Consider the following 27,949-nt stretch of genomic DNA (forward strand, 5'->3'; position numbering starts at 1 on the left):
CAGGGGGTGTACATCAAGCTGCCTCACGCTACAGAAACAGGAGATAGGCTCCTGCCCTATGGGCCTCATGGCTCGGCAAGGCTACTTACTTATGTGTCACACATGCAACGTAGTTGGTCAAAAAAGCAGGGTTATCAGGACAACAAAACAAGTTGTGTTCCAGAAAACGGCAGTATTTACCAGTATGTCCAGAGAACCAGCTGTGGCCTGTGGGTATATGGTCTTCCTGGTTCACCTCCTGTTTAATGGTGCTGCTAGGTACAGAGGTTTGGGTGAATGCTGACGTGGATCTTTGCCGTTTGACCGTCTCTCAAACCATGTTTCACTGTTTGTCTCATTTCTGGTGAAGAAAAAAAAAGACAAATATGTTAGGATACATGCCAGACTGTCACCCACCCAGAGACATATTCATTAGTATATGGTAAATATTTTTTTTTGAAAAACAGAGATAGTTGGTTTCTGCGTTACAGCGACAATATCAATATCAATATTCAATCAGACATGCAGGTTAGAGGTCGAGCACGGATGAGACATGACCATATTTATACACACAGAAATAGAGCTCACTGGTTCAAAAATCCATAGCACAGAAAGAGACATGGGATGAATTCTGGATGTATATGAACCTTAAATGAACATTAATTTCCTTGCTGTTATTTGTCTTATTTTCATTTTAACTGTTATGTTTCTTGGACTGGCTATTTGTAAGGGTTGTAATGTTGATGCTGCTTTGTACTAAACCTAGATCTTGTACGATTTTGAAAAACAAATTATGAATTATTAAAAAAAAGAAATCCATAGCACACTACTGTTCAAGACTACAATACACACAGACAATATGGTGAGGCTATAGCTTTACATTAGTTTACTAATGGATTAACAAAGAATCTATCATTTAGCCGCACCCGGCTAATATAACTGTCTGCACTGCACAGGATTCTGGCTTTGTAAGCAACCCAGATAGCGTTATTTACACATCACAACATTGAGAAGGTTGTTATGGCCTATTGGTGATTCTTTGTTGTTTATAAATGCATTACATTAATATACCAATACATTTTGCAGCTTTTTCTCAACTTATTTTCTCCTCTTTCATTTTACTTTCTTTTAACTGACCCAGATAGGTACATTTGTTTGTACAGTGGCATCTACCTATACTAGGCCATTGGTTCTCAAAGAGGGATCCTTGGGGAACTTTGAAAGCCAATGTTAGCCAATTAGGATGGAATATGAAATATCGGACAGATCCGTCTTGAGCACAAGATAGTATGTAACGATTTGCGGGATTTTTGGACAGAATCGGGAGTAGTAATATCAACAAATGTGTTTTACAAAAGTCGGCCTTCTAGGGGGCGCTATAACATGCCGTTCTGGAAAATTTGGGGCAGAGGTTCATGTTGGCATCCAGGGAGTGTGTGTGCAAAATTTGGCATCGACCGGGTTAACGGTGCCCAAAACATACTCTCCCCCCCCCCCCCCCCCCAGGGGCTTAACTGGGGACAGGGAGGAACTCCTTATATGGTCAGCACACTCTATAGTAGAGAGGATTATCACAACAAAACAAAAAGAGAAGTGATATTTGAATTAGTGAAATGTATAAGTGAAATCACTGAATATACCTTTAAGGCAAAATATGTGAAACGAAACATATAACATTTTGTGGTTAATGTTGTGTGTACTGTTTATTATATGAATTAATTGGCACAACAACGATAGTAAAAACAACAAAAAAGCCTTGTACGTAGGAGACACCTCCAGCCCCAAACCAATTGCCCCTAAACAAATGTTTACTTGGTGGCCCAGGGTTTTAATGTCTACTTGTTATGTAGTTACGTTAGCACACTTGACCACTGCCCTTGACCCCTCACCCTGCTGTTGGTTGACAAAGGTTCATAAGAGGAGAGAGATCCTACATAAAAAAGGAACTTGCAAAAAATACACGTTATTAACGATCAACAAAGTTCTTTGGTTTAGAAGTTAATCAGGCCTGATGAAGGTCTTGTACTGAGTTCTTGTGTGTAGGATCTCTCTTTTTACGATTTACATTTCAATTTTCCTATTCTTCTACACACCTGTTGCTTAGGAATGTGCATTGCCCTTCGGCCATGTTTCATGACACTTCTGTAGCTACGTATTCCAACATTGTATACATTGTAAGTCATTGTAAAAGAAAACAAGTGCTAATTGCCTCAAATGTAAATAGTAATTTCAAATTTGCCTACACATTGTATACGGTACATTGTATGGCATGGCTTTCCAGTGTATTGCCATGTTTCTATAAAAATTTTAGCAAGTGGTATATTTGATTAATCTGTGGTTGGAATAGTTTACTGTAGATGCAGTAGGCCTACTTGGATCTATGTACAGTAACTTGGGCAAATATTAGAGGCTGAGAACAGATTCTTAATTACTTCACGATGTTATAGTCAGGGCACATATGAACAAGCAGCCTATAATCTCACTAGCCCATACACTTTAAACATTTCCCCTCCTTATCTTGTCTGTAATCTATGTTGGCGGTTGTTGCACATTTCCAAGCTTGCTAGATTTGTTAAGATTTACAATGACAATTGCTGTGATTGACCTCTTGACCTTTAAATGACCTGTCATATGTTTTACAGTTCAAAAGCTCTTTGTTACTATGGGATAATGCTTTAAGTCTCAAAATGTGTTCTCCAAATTCCTGTTTAACATCCACGTTTAAATCCCTTTTGCAGACTTGCAGAAAGATCATTCTCTGCAGGACTGATTTAAAACAGAACATCCTAGATTCCATTAGAAAGATAGCAGGCTGACAATGAGCAGATAATAAGCAACTGGTCTCTAGGCTAGGGTGAATAAAATGCCATAACACCCACACAAGTGTTCCCATTGCAATACTGAATTACTAGGGGCGACATGTCTCAGAGTGGAGTTTTTCATTTAAATGTGCAACACCCCTTCCAAGATTTGAGATTTGTATTTGTTACGTCTAATATACAATATGATACGTAGCTTGCGGAGTTAGTTCAGTCAGATATACTCAAGGCCGTAATACGCTGCATTACTATGTGGGTGTATACAGTGTTTGCAAGACCCACATGTCATACGCTGATGTGGCAGTCAAGCTCACCTAAGACTTCTTCCTGCCTTCCTTCGGCATATGGTTCCTGGTTGTTGTTATGCGTTTGTTTGCTCCCACCGCCACCCCAGCACCACCGGTGGGCTCTGCTATTTCTGTTACGCATGGGGGGGTAGTTATTGTATATCCATCTCCCTGCTCTTAGTGTTTAATGATGGCTGTATAATTGTGCCGAGCAGGGAGAAAATGTAGCAGAGCCGAATGCCAAGATATTATATGCACACTTGTGTTCTCATTCTATAATCAATCTACAGTATGTGTGAGTTATCTGACTGAAATAGGTACATAAGACTAAAAATAATTTAGTTTGGGTTCCTTTCACAGGTTTATGTAAACTATTTTGCTGTTGTCGACAATGGACAATGACGTGGGTATGACCCTTCCTTTAGACACACAATTCATTTAGAGGTCAGTAGAGGTCAACACATCAGGACAAGCAACAACTTTAACACGTTTCACCTAACAGAGGCAGTAAAGTAGCCATAAAAGTCTCTGAAAGCAGCTGCATGTGAGATGTAGCGTGTTTACATTACTGGTGCTCTGCATGCTGGGGGCTAGGGCTGAGGTTCTTTCATTGTGTATCTTTCACTGTGCTGCTGGCTGGGTCGAAGTAAAGTAATGCACACAGTTCAAGTCTGTTGAAAGGTCTCCAAAAATAAACTTACCAAATTAATCAGGTTTATAGGATTATGTTATTGCATATAGCTCTGTCCTTTTGGCCACAATAGAGGGTATGAGCATGACATCATCATCATACCCGGAAGTTATGCAGGAACGCCTACTGAGTGGAAAAAAGCTAATTTCTGGACTTGACAGCCCATACATCTAAAGAGAAAAGATCTGATTGCATTAAACAACGTTAAACGACATTAAACTCACTTTACCACTCGATTTGCCACTCACTTTATGCATGCGCATACCCTCTATAAGAAATCTTCAATAAAGTCTTAATTCATTGAAACCATATACATTTCACACTCCACTTGAAAATGGAAATGGTGTATGAAGGGGAAGGCATTCTGTGATTAGATGCTGATTCTGAACTTGCTGAGTTGGCAGGTTTAAGTTTGTTCTCTAGTCTACATAGAGCACACCTGTAATTTTCTCTATCATGGTGTCAAGTCCACTCCTTCAAACAAAGCTCCAACTGTGCAAACGTAGCCTAATAAAACACTACAGACATGCAAATGTAGAACAGAGGAAATCAAATGGGGTGTTTGTCACTTATTGTGCTGAGAGAGTTAGTCACGCATGAAGTCTTTTTGTAACCCAGAAGTTACAGTACCTCTGCCATGTGTTCCCACTGCAGATTTCCAATGGAAGATTTGCACTGGATAAATTATGAAAATAAACTATATAGCAAAAAACTTAAAGGCTTAAGATTAAGATATGTTTTGTTCAATTATTCTCCACATTTGTATTATTTGTGAACCACACACAAATAATAGAAATAATAGAAAGTAAACAAGTCTGAGTCTAAATCTCAACCTGGAGGGAGTGGAGGCTATGCTTCTCCTTACCCCCAAGTTCCCAACCAGACCAAAGTGGTTTGAGACTATATTAGCCCCTATCCCCTGTGCTTGTCTGTCCATCTGTTAACAGCTAATCTCCGGCACCGTTTGACTGATCGAAGTGAAAGTGTGCACACACACTCCCTGGAGGCCAGAGATTTTTCACATCCGCCTGTTATAGCTCCACCAGTAGGGCATTTGGCTATTGTGGCCCTTTCTCACAAAATGCAACAGATAATGCAGACACTGTTTAATTGCGTCACTGGCCAAACACAATCAGTAACCTGGAACAAACAAGACAAACACCCTGCAAATACGCTGTCGATGGATTGGCCACACTCTTTGCAAATCTAATATCACACGATATGCCCTGTTCTGGAACCCACAGGGGAGAAGGAAGAGGGGCAGACCAAGAGACACCTGGGGGTGTGACCTGATGTGAAAAGATCTGGCCACACATGGGGACAGCTGCAGAAACTGGCCCAGAGCTGAGGTGCCTGGAGACCATTTGTTCGTGAACCTGAATTGTAGCTCACTATACAAATCTTATAATGACTTGGATTCCAAATATTGCTGGCCCACGATAATCTACCTGGCCTGGCGGAGACAGAGGAGCACTTTTTCTAGTTACATATCTTGTGTGCAAAATGGCCATTTTGACCTAGGGTGGTGCTACAGCAAAGGTCATGGGGGCTTCTTAGGGTTATCTTCCAGTGAGTATGAATGCACTCAGCAGGCATTGCACTTCATGGCAATCTGCCCATTAGATTTTGAGATATTAATTATGTAAGTGGACACTTTGACCCAAGGGTGGCGCTAGAGGAAAGCTCACCAAAAACAACAGGTTCATCCTCTGGGGAGCATGAAGGTGCACAGTAAATTCCATGTCATTCCAGCCAGTAGTTTTTGATCTTGTCTGGGACTATAAAGTGTTGGGATGGACGGGCGCCGGGCGGACGGACAGGCGTTGCTGTCCTTTTAGAGTCCCGTCGCAAGCGGGCCGCGGCGCTCAGTGGTATAAATAGATCTATGTTTTTTACAGCCTTCTAGGTTTAGCCTGGCCTCCTAATGATGACATTTGGTATTACACTGATGAAAGGCCGGCCAAAGAGCTCATCCTGTGTAATTTCAGGGAACCACAAGACCAAACCCTAACTGTCCAGCAATAAAATTCCAAGGTTGAATGCCAAACGTCATTGGGCTTAAGAAAGCAATAATCCATAAATATCTTCAAAAGACTCATACATTTCCGCTTAAACCTTCGATCGAACTTCCACACTGTATTTGCATTTCTTAGAGTTGCAGCCTATAACAACATGAAGCACAACCTAATTATTGTCAAAGTGAAAGAAGCCATGCCTTTGCCCTCTTGCCTCTTCCCCTCCTTTGTGGCCAGACTCTAGGGTGACATGAAAAGTGTTCTTCCTGTGGTAGTTTAGATGTAGGAGTACTATTATCTCTGCATAAATGCAGAGTTGGTCAATCAGGAGAAACCTATTTACTTTCCCCCTCCTGATGCCCCTTGGACCACACCCTAGGCCAAGATAGATGGCCCGTGGCATCATACGTGGGACCAGCATGGGCAGACATTTGCCAAAGATGATAGAGAAAGAGAATCTATCTATCTTCCTTGACAGGGACTGGGAGACAAGCTATCTGAGGGAGATTAGTGCTGTGTTTTCCATTCAACAGAGCTAGTAATTAAACAGTAAGTGATCAAAACAGACCATTTGGAACAATAATAAAAGCCTGTCTCATAGCCATGAGGCAATTGTGGGTTCCAAATCTGGGCAAATCTGGGAGCCCAGGACAAATGACTCACCATTGCAATTGAAAAACCAACTGCTACGTACTGTATCACCAGAGGCACCAGAGGCAGAAAGGTGTCCCCTTAGCCCCTCATGGTCGCTGTAATGTCATCCTACTTGGCTGGCGCCATTCGCATATAGCTTGAACCACATTACATCATTTGACTAAATGAAAGGGACAGGACATTCTCATTTTAGAATACACGCCAAACATTTTCAAGTCAGGAATATCAGCAAATTCAAATTCCTGCCCTTTGCCTATCTTCAAGGGAACTGCATTTAATGTAATAGATGTGACACCCGTCCATTTAATCATATGTTTGCCTCCTTAATGATAATGAACCATTTGTTATTCGTGGAGGCTGGTAGATCTATCATGACAACCAAGTAAGTCCTCAGCATTATTATTACATGCCAACAGTCAGTAAACCCAATGTCTCCACATCATCACTCAAAATAGAGGGTGGCCTAGTCGCGTTAATTATACTGGCTCCGGGTTTCTCTACATTTCTGTAAAGTGTTGTGTAATTAAATATAATTTTCTAACCCACACACAATGAACTCTATGTCCAAATGTACTGTCACCATTTGAAAATGTGTAGAATGTGTGAACTCTAACCAACAATTCTACAAAAACATCCAGGAGATGTATTCGGCTGTTAAGCTTCTTGATCCCCATTTGGTCCATGTTATGGACCAAATAACTTCTGAACATGAGTGTCATGAACCAAAACCTTAAATCAAATCCTTAAAAGTTCAATGTGTTCAATTACCCCAATTTTATTTGTAATTAACTTGTTTGTTTTTTCCCCCCAGAATGTATACAGTGTGATATTTATTGCGTTGTGTTGTATGTATCCTTATGTTTGTTGTGGACCCCAGTAGAAGAGTAGCTGACTTTGGTCACAGCTAATGGGGATCCAAATGAATAAAGAATAAATAATCAAAACCAACTGTAGCTGTGAATTGGAAATGTTTATAGGTTGGTTGAGTTTAATTGAATTAAAGCAGCTTGTTTCTTATTAGGCTGCCAGACATTGCGTACGCACAGCCATTTATCATTTCAGGCAGTGTGTTATCAAATCTTGTGTAATATTTGTCACTGTGCCATTCAGTGACATACTGGTCGAAATTGTGCAATATCACAGAGGGACCGTTATATTTGAGTAAATGCAAACACCTGTTGCCCTGCTTCAGAAGTCTTGCCTCTATTTATATTTGTGAATCAGCCTATTTTACCTGGTAATGTATTCACACAACTAGAAATTACCATGAACACGTGCTGAATTTAATGATGAAATCAAATGATTGGATCATGTAAAAGTCATAGATGGTGCATTACATAGCAACTAATCTTCCTGGGGTCCACACACTTGCTCTGGTCCATATTGACATTTGTCATGTTGTCATGTTGTCAAGACATTAGAGAACATCTACAGATATTTTAAATGGGATATCATCATGGCTTACTGAGAATATAGTCTGCGATAAGTTGTATCTAGTACCTCGGTTACAAAACAATTTCTCTGGTGAAGCCATTAACACTCTTACTGGCTGAATTTGAAAGCATAGACTGATGATGTCATTGAGTAAAGAAGAAGAAAAATAAAATAAAACACTTAATCAGTGCCATTTAACTGTAATGGCTCCCAGACAGGAATGGTTTGCCAGTGTGGGTGTTAGATTCGGCTACACACATAATATAATACAGAATGGGACAAGACTTTGAGAAAGCCCTGACTGGAAACTCGCCAAACAGTCACAGTGAGCTCCACAGATATGGCCATAATTTATACAGTTCCACAGATCTGGTTTCTGTTTCTGAAAACTCTGAATCTGCAGCATCATTAAGTTATACGCTTGTTGCATCATAGTCATCATCCTATATAAAGTATATCTCTAGGCCTACAAAAAAAAACAAGAGGGGGAAATTTTCTGTAAGGTATTGATGATATAAAATGTTTAAAAATAATATCAGATCAGAAATGTTTGAAAATCGTTTGTGTTCTTAATGGATTTAATATGCTTAGACTTTGTGTTATCCTTTTAACAGTCTTTGTAAACCGTACCTCTGTACAATCTGCAGTGCAAAATGTTAATAAAGTATTCAATCAATGAAAAAAATGTATACATCTTTCTTAGCCCATTTCAGGGTATAGGCATTCAGCCACGTTGAATGAAAAGTCTCATAGTTGAAGAAAGGGTTGAATGGTATGTGCTGTGAATCACACAGACGCTACTTTAGGCTACATATAGGGGAGGGGACCTGAGAGGTGGTGGGCAGAGCAGGAGAGCCAGTAGGGGGTTCACTTCACACACACAAACACAGCTGTACTTGTTCATTCAATCACACTTTCACCCCCGTTATCCCTTCTGCCTTCTGCCTTCTCTCCTTTTTCATGGGATAACTTCACCGGGAAGAACCAATTGGCTACACAGTTGCAATTAAGGATTCAGGAACCACGCCTCGTGCGCTCTGTTCCCCCCTGAATTACAGTACTTATATGCCAGTGACTGGTGAAAGTTTGTTTCAGTCACTCTCACTGGTCCAGGCGACCCTTGATTTTCGCCGGTGAATTCCTCTTTATTTTAATTATCGCGAGAAACTGCGACCTCCAGGGTGTTGACCAGACCAGTGACCACTGGTGCGCAGGGCAGGGGTACAGTAACAGTAACGGTCCAGCAGAACTGTGCGTCAGCCCATTTCTGGCTAAATTTCGGAGAACTGGACTCACTTTCACCTGAATTCATCATGGAGTACCGCACGTTATATTTTTTATTATGTTGTTTTCAGTTTTTAAATGTCGTCTACTTCATCGACGCAAGTCAATCGCCTGTAACAATCCCTAAAGGTAAGCGAAAACTTTTTTCCCCTCATGCTCCCTGACCCTGCTGGTGGTCCATAAAAACGGTGTGATGCGATAGGCAGCAGGTTACACTCGCTTTAATTGTTTTTGTCTTTAATCTTTGCTTCTCTGATATATATATATATGTGGTGTAACATCTGATTGTTACGTTTAAGGTTGCACTTAATTATCAATGTCTATACCCAGACAACCCAGTCTCACAACAAAGTGATGGGATGGGGCGCAGGTTGCACGCCTGTAGCCTGTATACATGCGCGCACACGCGCGTAAAAGTGACTGCATTTTGTGCTGTATAGATGAGATGATCGTGCGTGTGAAATAACTGAAATTGGACGACAATGCGAAAGAAAACAACGTCTGTGGTTGTTTCTCACAATTCTACTTTTAATTTTGTTACAGTAGGCTATGGCAGTGAATGTTTTATATCCCCATATTGTAGGGCATGGCAACTGTAAAGCTTATACTGGTAAACGCAGACTTTCTGTGAACTTTTTAATAGTGTGGCGTGTGGCCAGAATCAACTTTGTGTGTAAGCTCCATCATTTTGGGTTGTTTTCCATAAATGGAGAAGGGAGAGGGGTTATTTAGCTCTGGTCCATAGCCCTAATGCCCTTTCTAGAGCTATGGGGGTTATTATTATTTATAGACCTGAGCCATATTCCTTCCAAATCAGTACAGGTTCTCACACTTTCAAGATCTTTCAAAAATGTTCAAAAATAGTACAAGCGCAAGCTTTGTGATAGCCAATGCAAAACTCTAAAATGACACAGATAGTTTCCCGGTTTTAATGGGTAATCAACGAGAACATAAAAATCACACCCGTGTGAAGTGAGTGGTGCAACTCCATGTGGGGGTCTCCGGGGGTCCCCAGGGAGCCCTCGGGGGGGTCCCCGGAACATCCAGAACCCCAGGAACGTGACCAGGGGGCCGGGCCGAATCCGGCGAGCCGCCCCACGTCCGAAATGGTTGAGAAATTACAGAGTTACCGTGTGGGGGTTCCTCTACTGTACTGTACTGTCACTGTACTGTACTGGCACACCCGAAATCATCATATATACAGTTAATATGTGCTTGTGTGTTTGTGTGTGTGTTAGGTTGCGTGGTGAAAAACAGCCATGCTGTTTTCGTGCTCAGACCCAGCCAGGCAGCCAGGCACACACATAGCTCCGTAAGGGAGTGGTTGCACCACTCAAACAAATAACATATGTAGATACAGCTATAGGCTACATATAGCAAAATGGTCATGATGTGTTTCCATAATTTCGTCATATTTAAAATCATTGATTGGACCAAATTGTGGTAGCCAACAATGATGTAATTAGGTTTTCAATGTAATGAAATGGGTCCCGGGACCCAGGCGTGGTCTTTTAGAATTTACATCGTTACGAGTACAGTACTGAGTACAGTATTGCATCCCAGGACCCCCAGAGGGTGACATGATTGCGTCCTTTCTCAATTTAGTGAGTCTAATGATGCAGGATGCAGGCTATTTGCATCACTGAGCCAATACCTATTATTACCTATACCACGTTCAGCCAATCCTAAAATGTCTATTCTCTAGCTTTTTTAATGTGTGACATCTTCATAAGCAGGTATTTCATTTCGTCTCGATAGGAAGCAGACAATCATGATGACAAGGCGCTTGTCTACCAACTATAATTGAACTTTACAGTGCTTGGACCAGAGCCAAGTAGCTGTCACTGAATGAGCACTCAAACTTTTGAATAAAGGGCTTCTGGATACATTTAGTTTATATCCCCAAATTAATCTCAGAGGCGTTAGAACTTCATAGACTCCTTCCTCGGTAGCTCAATTGCTGTCTTTATTACTGTAGAATTAAGAGTTTTTCATATCGCTGTGTTGTTTTCAAGTCACACGTACGGCATCTTGTAAAACGTGTAAACAGCTCTATAAATGGATACGTGTGTGTTCTCTTGGCGTTTGTGTCATGACTGCTGTAGGCTTGTACGTTCTGGTACATATATACTCTGTATGTGTTTGGTAGCTTCAGTAACACAGTTATAATGAAGCATTTTGCCAGGAAAGGCAAGATGCTAAATGCCAACAGCAAGGCAGGGAATTGTAGCACATACTGTATATAGAAGCTAAGGAGCCTGCAGGCTCCAGCTCATTAGTTGTTTAAAAAAGATGTCATGTGGGCAAATGTCACCACCTTTCCCACAGAGGTATTGTCACGTTGAATTTTAGAGCACTTAGTCAAATTGTTTGCAAATGAAAGTATTGTTAACACACCAGTGTTTGTGATCACAGTCTTTGTAGAAACAGGTTTGATGTGGTATATGTGGTATGATGATGTACTACTACTGCAGACATCAAACACTCCACATTTAGACATAGGCTAGTTGATCTACGCTAAATTAATGGAAAGGCACTTGGCAGTCACTTTCATCACAGGCTCGTAACTGAACACTGTTCAGCAGAGGCATCGAAGGTAAAAAAGATTAAAAGCAAGAGAAAGAAACCACATTTTTAGCTAATTTCATTTCAAGTATTTAAGAGGAGTATAGGTTGCAACTTGCAAGCCAAATAGACAAACCACAGCCCTGCGAAAGCTCCTCAAACACTACAGTGTATCAAGGGGGCTCCATTCAGAATGTACAGGGGGTTCTACACATTTTCCAACCCAGGACACTACCTACGCAATACATTTTGTTTACGAAAAAAATACTGCAATTGCCATGTGGGGAATTACATTACACAATTAATGAGCGATGTTGAGTCAACCCCCATAATTTACGAAACGCAGCAGGCTATTGTATTATCAAAGATTCAAATGGAAATTAGATCATATTTCCGACAGTGGGAAGTGTTTTTTCTTTATGGGCTTAAAATAAATATTAGGCCAAGATAGAAACAAAGGAAAGAAGGTGCAATTCTTGCAGGATGCTACATGATCTCTAGCGCAACTACATCATTATTTCTGGGCATTCATCTTTCTTACCAGTTAGCAGCCAGACTGAAAGGTTTATCAAACAAATCTTTGGTCAATTAGATTCTATTAATCATGTTGTTTGTTAACTCACTCCAGCTGCTTTCATTGTTGAATATGGTGGCAACTGAACATTGTCATGTGGGGAGTGGACAAGTGTTACTGTATGCCTCTTTGCTCATTCTGTAACTAGGTTGCAGCCAAAGACATATACCACGTAAGCATAACACAAGGTGATTGTGATATGACAATATATATTTGTGAAAATTCATAAACCATGAATAATTTAGTCCACACATTGAATGGACAAAATGTTCTCATCTGTTTAAGTTAAAACTTAAACAGTCGATTCTCCTTTGTTCAGCCTGTCTGGTGAGCTATACATGTGGGAGGAAAGAAGACAAGAAGCATCTGACCAGCTCAGTTAGTTGACATAAGGTGGTGTTTCTAAGCAATGGACTATTACGTCATGTCAGTCAATGGGATTTCACAGAAAGACCTTTAGATGGATCTGTTAAAAACATGTCTTGCATTCCAGACACTTGACTTTGACATACAACTTTATAGTGGATGCCTGTGGGAGGCTGGGATAGATGCCATCACCATGTATGCTATGCTCTGGGATTGCTCAAAAGTCCCAGGCTCTCTTTAGGCCAAGAAAGGAACCCTGTGTCTTTCACATACATCTCCAACCTTCCAACGGGGGAACATTTCACAGAGGAGAAAAGGAAACTCCACCTTAAGACTGCGTCCATGCCCTCTGTATGGTATGGCATATAAATGACTCTCTGGTCTGTAATTGTAGTCCATAGTGCTAACAAACCTAGTTGGCAGGCTGAAACCTGTAATTCATCTTTTTGGAACATTTGTCACACTTCACCACAAGTTTGATTCAATACCTCCTTTCTACAAACATGTGTGTTGCTGTTGGCCCTTCTGTCGTTGTGTTGTTTACAGATTTTGAGGCTTTCTCCGTCAACCAGCAAATAGATATAAACAGCGTGATAACATGCTGGACAATGTCATGCTCCGCAGCCATGAGCCTCCACCTCAAGCCAGTCCCACACAACAGATGGTATTTCAGCAGTGTTGCCAGGACCATGTTGACACCCTGCTTCGATGATGGTCACAAGCCTTAAGTGTCAGAGTAGAGAGAGGATTCAGCTTCAGGAGAGGGATGGACCAGCTGCAGAGCATTGGCAGGGATATTAAATTGGCTTTTATGGAGTCTTTTGTGATGTAGTGTAGTCTAGTCTGGGAGGTCAATTATCCCATATAATTGTTTGACCTTGACTTTGTAACTGCTATTCGATGTGCCAGTAATGTCATTCCCATGTAGGACCAAAGATATTATGTTTGGACTCTATGGATATACTCCAAATGAAAAACTGATATGGACTATAAGATAGTTCACTCTTTCCATGTCAGAGCACTGAACAATTGCACTGAACAATGCTCAACAATTTACTTCCCATAAGGCATAGGCTAGTATATTCTACTTGCACCTTCAGAAAACACTGGAAAAAATAAATCAATTGCTTAGAGCTGGTTTAAATAATTACATGAAATTATGTTCATGCCGCTGACATACAAATTGGACCATGAGAATTTCAAAAGGCCACATTAACCAACCAAATAACTCACCATGATTTTGTTTTCATAAAGTAAAGTTAAAAAAATATATACGGTATATATCCTATATGCCACAAGCGTGGCATGAACTGACACGCTATGAGCTTGTATATCTGCTTTTTTTCTTTTTAATCGTGACACACTCATATCTCTGCTGTCGGGAAAGAAACCACCTAACTCCACTCATGTTTCAGGAAATGAAAAATAGCCTATACATTTTTCAGGAAATGAAGAAAACCATTTTTGGGGGCTTTTTGCCTTTATTGATAGATCACAGTAGGTTGACAGGAAACGGGGAGAGAGATGGGGGGGAAGGACACGCAGCAAAGGTCGCCGGGGATCGGATTACCAGCCTAGGTGCCCAGACCGTTAGGCCGGGCCAGGCAACCTTATCTTTTACTTAACAAAGTAATACTGCCTCATCAACGTTGGTATTGTGACTTGTATATTGTCAATTACTTGCATGAGAGGGGGAGACTCAGGAGAGGTGGTGGAGTTAGCTGCTTTAGCTTAGCACACAGTTTGAGGGTCCAATGGAGTTAAGAGGTTTTGTTCTTAATACTTTGGAGTTAGGTGGTTTCTCCCTGACAGCAACAAATATAGCTAAATTCTAAAATGACAGATGCTTTCCAGATTTTAATGGGTTCATTTTCTATGCCAGCTAGCATTAGTAATTATGAGATAAGATGTGCCGCCATCCGCGTTCACAGAGAATGATTTTGACCCACACACACACCCCACACACACACTCAGCACACGACAGGTAAGCATACACTGCTTACCTGTCGTCAGAAATGTTTACATGTCGGGAGGAACGCGGTACAAAGTCACAAATTAGATCCAAACTTTGGATGGCAGAAGATCCACCAAGGACAGCTCCCCAAAATTCTGATTCATGGAGGTTTGAAAATCTACCGAGGTAGACTCAGACTTTACGATCCCAAAGCTGGAAGTGACGGGCGTTGCCATAGCAACCGGATCAATGCCAAAAGCTGTTACATACACGGAGTATATGGGGGTATGAACACATACGTAGCTGGCAGATAACGTCCCATAGCTGGGGGGTATGAGTATATTTGTAGTTGTACCTGGCAAAAATACAGTTAAAATATACCTGCTACTTGAGCTTAACCTCAAAGTAACAAAAATGTGCTCAATTTCCCTGAACTACTAATTTATTCCCTTGAAGAATCAACAACATCCTGTAGCACTACTAACAGGTCTTTAACCATCCGAGGAAATGTCTTGCTAATTGTATTCATGACCAGTGTCAACTTAAGCGCTCCATGATGAACACCAGCTGAAAATGTTTTTGTTTTTGTCTGTCTTTTTTTTTTATATAATTGTTTTTCCAGTATGTGAAAGACAAATATACGTACAAGTATACGTATACCCATGATTCAAAGTGACTTTTGTCAAGTTTCCCAACTTGGGCAGATGGTGATGACATCATGCCCTCCCTAGGCTGAATTGAATTTAACTGGAACTTGGCAATCGAAAATGCAGCCCCCACCATGGATACGCTACATGGCTCTAGCATTGTGGCGCATGATGTGTTTTATCAATCATTGGAGCTTTAAATCCCACATAAAGAAAAGTTTTATTTTGTGTTGCGGACAGTTGAAATAATGACTAACTATCTCCAACCATGCAGTAACCCCAGTCTTCCTGTGGCTAGACCTAAAATTAGATTCATGGGGTTTAAGTGAAAACACATGGCATACCCAGGTATAGACTTGGCTTGTTACAGTAGGTGAATAGGAATGTCTGCGTGTCTAGGGATGCTCACTTACAGGTATCAAAATAGTTACTCATCATGCCAATTAACGACATGTGGCTGCGTTAAAATGTGAAAATAGTTACTCATGCCAACGCGACTTGTGGCTACGTTAAAATGTGAAAATAGTAACTCATGCCAACGTGACTTATGTTGTGGCCAGTGGCCACATTAAATTGTGAATGTAATATGAAGCTGTGAAGATAAAATTTAAATGTAATGGCAACTCATGCCAATGTGACTTGTGTTGTGGCCAGTGGCCACATTAAATTGTGAATGTAATATGAAGCTGTGAAGATAAAATTTAAATGTAATGGTAGGTTGGTGTCTGTGTGTTGCATGCTAGTATGGATGTCTGTTTTACGGGATCAGTTGTTAGTTATCCTGCGTTCAAGGTTAGACAGTGCACTGAAGCAATGATATTTAGAGGAAAGAAGGAATTTGATAAATGTCTTTACATATCAACTGAAGAGAACCTGCTATACAGGACAAGGTCACTGGGTTAGTTTTACACCTGTAAACGTGTGATGTGACAATAAAGATTATTCTGATAATGATCGTGATTCTCCTGCTACATATGGGTTTGTTCTTAATCTGCTGCATAAGAACAACCTACATACCCTGTATGCTGTATGCAGTGCAGAGTTCATAATATTGCAGGAGTAGCTAGGGTGATGATGTGCCCCTGGAGTGGTTCGGTTTGCATGGCTTGCTGAACTACAATTTAGCAGTTTGGTGCGCACCACAGATGTACCTCACAGCTGGATTAAGCCCTTCTGTGTGTACTAGGGATGAAATCGACACAGGCCACTTCCTAGTCAACCTCTGTAATCTAAAAGTTAAACGGCACTGCTCCACATTTCACATTCTTTTTAACGAGTCAAATTAATGGAGGACGTAAAACTACACAGAAGTGCTCAGTGGAGAGCAATAATGAGCAACGGTGGCAGCGTATAGTGCACAAATAGCTGAAATGTGCTTGCTAATCTCCTGCACAGTATGACAGGCATATTATATAGAACGTATTTGAATGGTCCATGCTTCGTGGGAAGATGCATGTCAGACAGAGATCCACCTGTTAAACATTATTCTATCTGCCAAACATATGGAAGGACTAGGAAATGTTGGCTGTACTGTAATTTAAAACAGCTGGCTGTTTCTTGGCAAAACACCAATTTGGTGTGACTTTGGTCGGACAATGTGTGTTTACTGGGACAGTACCAAAAAATGCCTGATATTACAGCAGGAGTTGGTGTTGGCTTGCTAAAAGCACCTTGCGGACGAGGAAAGTTCCCTGTCCTGTGTACATTCCCCACGAGACCCTTTTTCCTTTCTGTAGTTAATGCTTACTTGAGCAGAAGCCCAGCCACTGAGTCGGAGCGCCTGCTCATTGAAGTGTGAAAGTTTACCTAGACGTCCGTGAGAGAGAGAGAGAGAGAGAGAGAGAGAGAGAGAGAGACAGAGAGAGAGAGAGACAGAGAGAGAGACAGACAGAGAGAGACAGACATACAGAGAGAGACAGACAGACAGACAGACAGACAGACAGACAGACAGACAGACAGACAGACAGACAGACAGACAGACAGACAGACAGACAGACAGACAGACAGACAGACAGACAGACAGACAGACAGACAGACAGACAGACAGACACAGAGAGAAACGCGAGGACTGGATAGGAGGACGAACACGTTTCTTGGAGAAGAGTTACTGTGTTGTCTGAGCTGCATTCCTCTCCTTCTGTGGGCTGTTCATGAACGACTGTCAAACACCGACTAGACGCTCATCCTCTGAAAATGTGGCCGGCTAAAAGCCGCCCATTTTTGAGTGTAGCCAGTTGTCTCTCAGCTACGCCTCAGTCATTGCTAGAGTGATTATGGTCTTCCTTTCAACAGGTTCAGTGAAAATGACAAATTGTCAGGAATGGCAAAACTGCCATGAGTTGTAAAGCCTAGTTAGATAACCTAGCCAGCTAGCTGTTAAAATTGTAGTTTGCACAGTGGTGGAAAGTAACTAAGTACTATTACTTAAGTACTGTACTTAAGTACAATTTTGAGGTATTTGTACTTTACTTGAGTATTTCCAATTTCCAGTACTTGTACTTCTACTCCACTACATCTCGGAGCCAACATTTTTACTTTTACTTCACTACAATTATTTGAAAACTTTAGTTACTAGTTACTTTGGAGATTTTAATTTTGATTAGAAAACATATAAAAAGCAAGGCTTTTGCACACCTACAGGCGACAGGTGCGTAGGAGAGGGTGCCCAAAAATGAAAAAGGAACAAACACCCGCACACTGTCTTCAAATGCAGTGACCAACTTTTATTAGGGAAACAGCAACGTTTCGGCCTATGCGGCCTTCATCAGGCTATCTTTATGAACACAAATGGGAAAGCATCCTTTTTGTAGGCTGTCTGGCCTAAAGGTAAGCCTATCGGGACAAAGAAATGACATCACTCACTTAAGGTGACAGGTACTCTCATGTGGTTAAATGAGAACAAACAGTCATATAAAAGCTCAATATACACCAGTGCAAAGCAAAAAGAAAAAACATAATAATCAATTAGATAATAATCGATTAGAAAACATACATTAACCACTTCAACCCTATACATTTCGGCCATTTGAAAATAGCCGATCTACAAGCTCACAATGTGTCCCAACGCGACGCATTGTGAGCTTGTAGATCTGCTATTTTCAATAGATTTTCTACACATTTTGAACTTGTGAAGTACATTTTCAATTCCGTACTTTTACTTGTAACGAAGTAGTTCTACATTGCAGTATTGGTACTTTTACTTAAGTAAAACAATTGAGTACTTTTTCCATGTTTGCATTTGTCCATAAACTTCTCTCGGCTATCTAAAGGAAACAGTGAATCAAGTCTTTGGATTCCTTTGAGTCTGGGTTATTTCTAGGGGTTTCAAAATCTTGACTATTCAGATGTGGAAAATCTTTAGGGGAATATATGGGAAATCGAAATGGGAATTCACAAGAATTATAGGGACATTTTGAATTTGAGAAAACAGAGCTTAAGGAGGAGACTGGGGGTCTGACTGTAATACGTAAAATGTTTGTTTTGTTTTGTTTTTAGGATTTGTTTCCATTCAGTTGAACTATGCAAATACTTGTGGAGGCTTGAAACTTGCTTGCCATAGATAATTCAATCACATGAACTATTTTAATTTTAATAATAATAATGATAGAATTTATATATTCTTGTTTTCGCTCGACAACAAAACACTTTCCTCTGAAGTTCAGAGGAAAGTGTTTACCTCAACTTCTAATGCAAGGGAATCTTAACTGTCACTGCCACCGTATATGGAAAAACCCATCAGATAGATAGATAGATAGATAGATAGATATATAGATAGATAGATAGATAGATAGATACCTTTATTATCCCGTGGGGGACAATCAGTCGCCCAGAGGTGGCACAGCAGTTAAGGTTACAACATACAAGTAAGAATAAGAAGGATAGAAAAAGTACTGTAGTATACAGAAGAAACAAGGCCGAAGGAAAAGCAAGGTGCATCAAGAAACAAAAAATACATAAATATATTACTGTGTCTCATCATAGGAAAAACAAGACAACAGTGCAGAGCCAAACTAAAAAAAGTGTCCATTGGTCAGTGCAAGAAAGCGTGAGAAACCAGGTTATGCTTAGATTGTCCTAGCCAAGCGTCACCAGAAGAATGCGTCAACAGAAGTGTCTTCTGTCTCATTTCCATTAAATCAAAGGTGGTTTGCATGCCGAGGGTGTACTTAACTGGGTGCTTGCTTGTTGGGATGTACTCTTGAGGCTTCCCTGTTTATGGCAAGAGGGAAACGTGTGGTTCAATGAGTTCAGGGCAGGGTCATGGAAAGGCTAATTGGTGTTCATTCTAAATGTACTGTAGAATTTAGAGGAAAGTGCTCCCCTGATACCATTGTCCGAGGGAGACATTTCCCATGCTTTCTTGCTGCTATAGGAAAGAATCCTATCAATTTTAGGCATTAGCAGATGCTTTTATCCAAGGTGACTTACAGGTGCAAAATTAGAGCAAATGGCATGAACCCTAGACAACAAACATAAGTTAATGTGAATGTAAGTTATTGTAAATTGTTTATCTCACACCCATCAATTGCCCTGATACTGTATTTGCTGAGTGGCATAACCTGGACACATTGGCCCTCATTTATCAACCGTGCGTACGCCAAAATATGGGTGTACGCCGAAATTATTAATAATCGGCATTTATCATTTGCGCCAACGTTTGATTTTGAACTTGAGCCAAGACAAAAACCACGTCTGGTCGGGAGCTGTCGTACGCTTTGTCCTCACCTGTTTTTCTGTCGTAGAACAGCGGAGCAGCATTGTTTGACCAGCTGAGAGGCTGTCACAGGCATCGAAACATATGTATTCACTCCTAAAATGTTTATATAAAACTGTATGTATATGGGCTAAATGTAAAAAAGAAAAAAAAAGTAAAGGAATACATCAACGATGTGTCTTTGTGTCATATGAAATTAGTAGGAGATTTCCAACTTTACAAGCAAGCAATTAAAATCGCGCATTTAAAAACAATGTTGCAAGTTAGATGCGAAAGCCATTTAAACAGTGTTTTGCATGATGAGCGCATACATGCGAGGATTTGGGCTGTCTGTGCTGAAATATTTCCATGACGGTACGTTGGAGATTATAGTACAGCGCTGCAGCTGCGGAGAGTCCCAACGTGGGTAGCCTACTGTAGCCTAATCTACAGCAGGCCGATGTCTTTCTGGAGTTACGGTATGTGCAATCTCCTCCTCGTTTAATAAACCCGACGCGTCGCTCGAATGCCAAATGTGTCGTGCCAGCGCAAGTGGGAACGCATCGGAGATAGTATAGGCTAACCCAGCCTGCAGCCCACCACCACCTCATGTGGCATGCACTGTCCAGTGCATGCCACATGAGGCTACGGTTTTGGCTTCAATATTCATATAATTGATTTGACAGTTGACAGCCCAACCACTGCAGCGACTGCGAGGCAATTTAAATCGTCGAACGTGCTGGTCAGTTGATCACGGTGTCACGGACGGACCACAGTGATAGAGAGAGACAGACAGGACAGGAGGAGCACCTATGCAAAACAGCAGCGTGTGTGTGCCTATTTGTTATTTAATTCATGGTTCACAGGTTCAGGTTTTCGTTCACTAATATTTCTTGTTGTATATTAAATTAAAAATACTTTAATAATTGAATATACAACTAACAACACACAGTGACAGTTGCTTGCAAGTTGCGATATGTGCGTGCATGCGTGCGGGGGGGGGGGGGGGGGGGGTGAGGCGGACAGGGGGGAAGCGAAGCGAGAGGAGAAACAGACAGGGTAGGCTACAGCTTTATTTAATTCATGCAGGTTTATTTATTTAAGATACAACAAGTTGCAAGTTGCGTGTGCGTGCGTGCGTCTGTGTGTGTGTGTGTGTGTGTGTGTGTGTGTGTGTGTGTGTTTGTGTGTATGAGAGGGGGCAGAAAGGCAACTTATGCAAGCGAGGGGAACTTTATTTTTCCTGTAACCATGGTTTCCAGGTCGTATTGCAGTTGTTCATGTCGCAAAAACGAGGGCGAGGCTTGATTTCATAGGGCGTGCCAGATAGATTTCAGCCGTCACATTTATTAACGTCGGAACGAAATTAAGGAAGAAACAGCTGTCTGCGATCACTTTGTAAATGCCGACCCGACGTGGGTGTACTACGAATCCTACACTCGAATTTGGGGCAGATTTTACACTCGATTGATAAATGAGGGCCATTAGCTCTACCGTTAGGGGCAAGACAACATGCATGCATTTCCGATATAGTGGAGGAAGAAAAGCAGATGACCAGGAGGTAATCATGGCGTCACGATATGACGGACTCGGCTGTGAATTTGCATGGGAGTGACGGAGTGTGCGAAAGGCTGCGAAAAGATCAATTGGCTTTGCTCATGTCCTTAGAAACCCCTGCAGCACAATACTGCTGATGACATACAGGTTTACAATGGCAAACTTGGCAGGCAGTAGCATTAAAGTTTGCTGCTATCTAGAGAAGAAGTAGAAACTAAGAAGAAAACATATTACGTGCCAATGCAGAGCTAGGGACACTGTGATGTAAGCAACACAACAACGTCTTCAGCTAATACAATGTATAATGTGTTAGATTTTGGTATGCCGATTTGAATACTATATTGACTATTGTATTGTCCACTGATTTGATTTGCACACATAAATTGAACACATACATTGTTAACTGTTAATAATTAGCTGTTACTTACATCAGTGTATCAGGTCAGCCTGGTTATTATTTGTAAATGAATGTCTGACTTCATCATACAAGAGTGTCACACAAAATAAGCAAATAGCTGATTGGCCATGTGGTTAAGAGTGTCCGCCCTGAGACTGGGAGGATTTGATCCCAAGCCGGGTAATACCAAAGAAGTGGCACTCAACAGGGTAAGTCCCTGCGACATACTAGCGTCATGTCTAGGGGGTGTAGTTTCCACATCAAGCTGCCTCACGCTACCAAAACAGGAGTGGGCTCCTGCCCTATCTGCAAGGTTTACGTACTTATAGATCAGCTAAGGAACCTCTTTCATTCTGTCTGTTTGATCCTCATTTTTATCCTCAGTGGGTTGAGCAAATGATCTGAACGTGCACACAGGCATTGACCATTAGCATATACAGACAGTCACAGTAATTCTCCCAAATTTGAGCTGTCTATTACCGTTTTTTGTCAGCTCTGTCATAGACTAAGCAGCAGCGTTTCACAGTTCCTGTGCATGTGCGGACAACAGGCTACTGTATGTTCTGTTTCCACGGTTGCATTCCCTGCAGGGAGCGGGCTCTAAGATCTGTAACAGTGGCGGAGTTACTGCACATGTACGGACACCATAGAGTTATAATATATCGTCATGGTTATGGTTCCCAGATCAGTAGCTTGGTTGTAGTTGTAGTAGTAGTAGTAGTAGTAGCCAGCACAGGCGGCAGACCTGGCGCACAGCTACAAAGTTATAAAGGTTTAGGAGCTGTGTCCACACATAAAGCGGTTTATGAGCAGCGCGGCGTTTTTGATATCATCGCCATACTAGCACTCGCACGCAGACCGACACGTGCAACACATCCCCGGGTATGGAATAGTTTTTGTTATTTTCAAACAAATTTGAGTCTGTCTGTGGGTTTTATAAATATTGAACCAATGAAAGCTATCTACAAGAGCTTATGAATAAATAATTATTATATATTAGAACCATTGGAACACAGGTTCTTTTTTTCAAGTTCCTGACAAGGACAAAAGGTTAAGATATATACAGTTCCCACACAGTATGTACTGTACTGTAAAAAAAAAAAAAAAAAAAAAAAGACAGAAAATGAAAGCAATGATTTGTTTGATTTATGGCATGTCTTCTGCTCACGGGAAATGACCATAGTACATAGGATTTAGAACAGCCTGAACTTGACCTGGGCTTCAACTTTGGCACTATGGTAGTTTGGGGGCAGGGGGGTATGTAGCAGCTCCTGTTACTACGAAAGCAGTTGTTCGGCTGGGGCGAACACTGAATGTGTTTCCCAGATGTAGCGGACAGCATCTCCCAGCCAATGCTGCTCCGTCCTCTCATTCACGTTCAAGCCAAGGCATGCGTAACGAGAAACAAGAACAGGGACACACCTGAGCTTGGGTTGTGCACAATCTGGACTCCGTCCTGGGCTTATTACGTACGTCTGCCAGCGGACTTCCGATCCTCCAAGGTTAGAAGCAGACAGGGATCCACTTACAGCCCATTATGGACCCTGCGTGTCAGAGCAGTACTGGAATAGCCATCAGAGCGATGACAGGGAGGGCCACAGGCGAGACAGGGATGAGAGAATGGCTAAGGCCCACAGACGGGAAATGGAATGGAAATGAGATGCAATGGGGCTGCGTGTGACCTACTCTGTGTGGGTGAGTGGGTGTGTACTGCAACTTGTGTTTTGTTGCGCTCTGTACGGGACCACTAGCATATTTCAAGCAATCCTCAAGTACCCCGCCCAAACTGAAACTACATTTATTAAGAAGGCATAGAACAAAGTAATTGTTGGGCTGACACCAATCCATATTTCATCTTTTAATTTAAATAAATAAAACAGACAAATAAATAAAGCCCTATTTTATACTTGGTCGTATTGACAATGTCACCGAAAAGTTGTGAAAAATGCCTATACAGTAACAACATGCCCAAAACAGGGATGCCAGGTTGAAAGTAGTTAGGTCTGTCTGTGGGTTAAGGTTTTTAGTCATATTTAACCAATTTAACCAAAAAAATGTTAATGTCTAAATAATAACATTGGAACACAGTCCTTTACTAAAAAGTAATGTTTTCGGTCCGACATCATCATGGAAGGTGCCAGCGGGCAAACGTTCAGATCTACACATCTGCCGGAGTCTTTCGATCTGCATGGACTGTGAGATTGGCGGTAAAGTACAGTAATGAACATGATCAAAGTGATGATCAAAATCAGGCTCTGATTTAAACAAGGTAGATTTGAGCAGACCACTAAGGCCTAAGTACTTCACTAGACCTTTTCTCTTTTTTGTTTAGATCTGGAGTGTAGAGAGAGCGAGAGAGAGAGAAGAGAAGAGAAGAGAAGAGAAGAGAAGAGAAGAGAAGAGAAGAGAAGAGAAGAGAAGAGAAGAGAAGAGAAGAGAAGAGAAGAGAAGAGAGAGAGAGAGAGATAGAGACTGATATGCTGCAGTCTCGGGCCGGAATGGAATGGGGGGCATTGTGATTAGGCTACATAGTAGTAGCAGATAGTGGTTGACTTACTATCTGGCCAGCTTCTAGCTGGCGCACACCCAGAGGGTTTCACTTTTAATTGAAGCCTTCACAAGGCACAGGGTCGTGATAATGGGCTTTGCCTCTCATTTGCAGATGCCCAGTAAATCATTTATGAGGGTATACTGGAACATAATGCTGCATATTAAATATATGACCGAGTGGCCTTAGAAACACACAAAACCTTTAGTCTTGAAGTGGTCCAGTAAAACCATATTAAAGTGTCATTGACCTACTTTTTTGTGAATTACCGTCTTTATGTCTGTTACACATTCTGCCAACAAAACCGCTAAAGAAAAAATGTTGGACGGCAATTTGAAGAGATGCCATGAAGGAAATGGTATTTCCTGTTCACAGAATAAGGCTGTATATCTTTAAGATCTAGGGATGTTGACAGGTTAGAGCCTTCTAATCAAGGCTCCACCCAGTGTATGATTATCATACTGGGCACCAGAGGCCAAATGTGCAATGTAGAGTTTGCATGAAAAATGTGCTCAATCATTTTTCCCCCCGCACAAACTTGCTTTCAATTAATTACAAAGGTGGTGGTGAGGGGTTCCTTGTCCCCCCCCCCTTCCCCACCACCAACTAAAAAAAAACTATTTCCACTGGGTCTTTTTTGGTGTTTGTAGAGATGAATGTAGCTAAGCTGTGTGTGTTAGCTTACATTTCTCTGGGGCTGTTTGGTAAACCTTAAAGATGAGTGACGACCAGCACACGGCGGAGAACCGGCCTCTGTAGCTTCAGATTTGTTTTCATAAGAGGCCATGGTGCTGATTTCTTCTTGGTCTCAGACTTTTCACAACCTCAGCACTCATGGCCCTAGCGGAAATGTTCTAACCTGGTCGAAGAACTGGAGCTCTTTTAACTCGCAGCCTCGCAGGTTGAAAGAATCTGTTTGTTTTCAAGATCCCTAGTGTGTACAACATACACTTTACATGTTTTAATCAGTTAGAGACCTGTACTGTTATACGGCTGTTCCTTACAGTTCTGTAAGATGCATGTTTTTGTCCGGCTGATCCAAGCAGTTATCAACGTGTTGACATGGGCCTGAGGTTTGGTTGGGATATGGTTTGCAGAAACAGGATACCCACTACTTCATAAGCGTAGAACAACATTTTGGTAAAGCTCTTGTTACGGAAGCCAACACATGGGCGATAAAATGTCCCCAAATTTGCAATGGAAAACATTTTTGTACACCAAAGTACACTGTACACTCCCTGTAATTTAGCGAACTATCTATATGTGATGATTTTATTTGTGTTGCCTTAGTTTACAAAGTTACATTTTGTGTCCCCTTACAGAAAATCTGCTTGTCCTAACGGTTGCTACGAAGGAGACAGATGGCTTCCGCCGCTTCATGCAGTCTGCAAACTATTTCAACTACACTGTGAAAGTAAGTTATGGCTCATCTATTCCTGTTCTACCATTTTTACCATGAACTAACTGCAGTACAGCGCACTCACGTCATTGCCATGGTATTTCCAACACCGACCATGCTAGCCTGAAGAATTTGGCTGTCAAGGGAAACAAAGTGCCACAAGGCTGCAATTATAAGAATGTTTATCTATTTTATGATCCAACTCTAACACTGCTCCCTAATGTTTTGTGCCACAGGTGTTGGGGATGGGGGAAGACTGGAGAGGTGGTGATGTGGGGCGGTCCATTGGTGGAGGGCAGAAAGTCAGACTACTTAAAGAGGCCATGGGGGATCTGGCTGACCGAGAGGATCTTGTTATCCTAACGGTAGACAGGTATGTTGGATTATTTAGTACACGCAAACTACCTCTTCTTCAGTAGCCCTGCAGAAGTATTTCCCTATTCATCAATGAGATTTACTAGAAGGCCAATATTCCCAGGAGGATATTCTTTGAAACACTTTCAATGATGGATAAGTTAGGCCAACGTCCCTCTGGTTTTTCCAGATTGGATCCATATGTTTGTGGGTGAGTCATCTAATTAGGTCAAACAAAAAAGGAAGGTGGTGAAATTAGCTTTTTTATGGTGTAAATCCTGGGCATGGAAGTGAATGAGCAACACTTATCCTTCCCTCAATACCCACCATTTAAGTCCCCATGAGCAAGGCATTATACCCCCAAACTGCTCCAGTGCAGCTGCTCAGTGGCCAACGGTATAATACCACTTTTACACAAATTACCTGTGTTTAACTAGTGTTTCCATGTTGGACCAATTTTGCATGCTTTGCATATTTCAAGTCTTGTTTTTGTTTTTGTTTTTTTGTTTTTTGGGGGGGGGAGTATTGTAAATTGAATCTGATTGAATCTGGTAGACGATCGTTATGGTTATAATTTATATAAAAATGATCAAAGTTGGACTAAAGGCGAACCCTGCTGGTAAAGCCTCATTTAGGTTTGCCAAAAGATCTACACGCTAACAAAGTGTCGAATCGTGACCCGCTTTTAGCGTGCAGATCCGGTGCGATGTGATCAAATATACAGGCTAGGACAGAGAAGGACAGGACAGACTTTATTTATCCCCTGATGTAAATGTTTGATTTGAATATTTAAAACAGTTTTCCTTGGTCTATGAGGAATCAGGATAAAAGCTTTAGAAGCAAACAACCAGGGACCTCCTCTGAGAAGGAGGCAAACACAGAACCAAGAGTCCAAAGAGTCAGAGACAGAACCAAGGGGTCCAAAGACCCCTACGTGCGTGCAACCAGATGGCTACTTTTTTGACCCAGCTGGACATTGTATAACACGTGCAACTAGGACTGGATTACAATGCACTTTGAATGCACTATGGATGAAACATTAGTATATTGCACATCCAAGATCAGTCTGACATGGGACCAGATTGGATTTGGATGTGAATAAGTAGGCTGCCCTAAATTGTGTATTCTTTGGCAAGGAGCAGTTTTTGAAAGCCGGCGTGTGTTTGTTTTGCTACTCTGGTTGCAATTAAAAGCGAGCGAAAGAGAATACAGTTTTAGTGCCATGCAAAACCCAGAAAGATTAACATTGGATTTTGTTTCACGCTGAATACCCTTGGACAACAGCAGAAGTAGCAAATATTTAACTACTGTACTTTTAATCCTATCCTGTTGCTAATGAAAGAATGACATAATACACATCATTTTGGAGTGTGTTTTGCGTTTCTTTTCTGTTTCTTTTTTTCTTTGAACATGAATTCTCCCCCCCGTGACATGCCAGGGATGAATATCAGTGCTTCCTGCATGGGCTACAGTGATCTACTCTACAGCCCATGTTTCCTGTAGTTACAGTCACACCGGCCCTTCCAATTGATGTAAAAAATAAAAAACACAGAACAATTATTGAACACACTTCAACATCATGTTCATTGTGTCCTCAACTTCCTTAAAATGGGATTTGGGTATCCCTTTAAGGACTACAGATCCATTATTGAAAATTCTATCTGGAAGCAGCACCAATATGGGTATGAGTTTAGTACCCAACAGCTTAATTGATACTTTGGATGCTTGTTGA

The 27,949-nt window shown here is 41.4% G+C and overlaps 1 protein-coding gene and 1 long non-coding RNA gene across 4 annotated transcripts in view; one reads left to right on the top strand and one right to left on the bottom strand.

Moving 5' to 3' along the window:
• Positions 1–217: 217 nt before the first annotated feature.
• The window catches only part of LOC306912730, a 128,549-nt gene continuing 100,817 nt past the window's right edge, over positions 218–27,949 (bottom strand). Inside the window, exon 4 of the long non-coding RNA XR_013788433.1 lies at positions 218–340. This is a non-coding gene — a long non-coding RNA (uncharacterized lncRNA). The remainder of the gene's footprint in view (positions 341–27,949) is intronic.
• The window catches only part of plod2 (procollagen-lysine, 2-oxoglutarate 5-dioxygenase 2), a 41,631-nt gene continuing 22,505 nt past the window's right edge, over positions 8,824–27,949 (top strand). For 2 of the 3 annotated variants that reach the window (XM_079489171.1, XM_079489173.1), the window contains exons 1-3: positions 8,824–9,292; positions 25,787–25,878; positions 26,100–26,236. In XM_079489171.1, coding sequence (XP_079345297.1) covers positions 9,193–9,292; positions 25,787–25,878; positions 26,100–26,236 — 329 coding nt within the window. In that variant the 5' untranslated portion in view covers positions 8,824–9,192. Of the gene's footprint in view, positions 9,293–23,022; positions 23,612–25,786; positions 25,879–26,099; positions 26,237–27,949 lie in introns of those variants that run through there. The other variant, XM_079489172.1, reaches the window with a different exon arrangement.

The sequence above is a fragment of the Electrona antarctica genome (assembly GCF_951216825.1).
Source record: "Electrona antarctica genome assembly, chromosome: 20".
Classification (NCBI taxonomy): domain Eukaryota; kingdom Metazoa; phylum Chordata; class Actinopteri; order Myctophiformes; family Myctophidae; genus Electrona; species Electrona antarctica.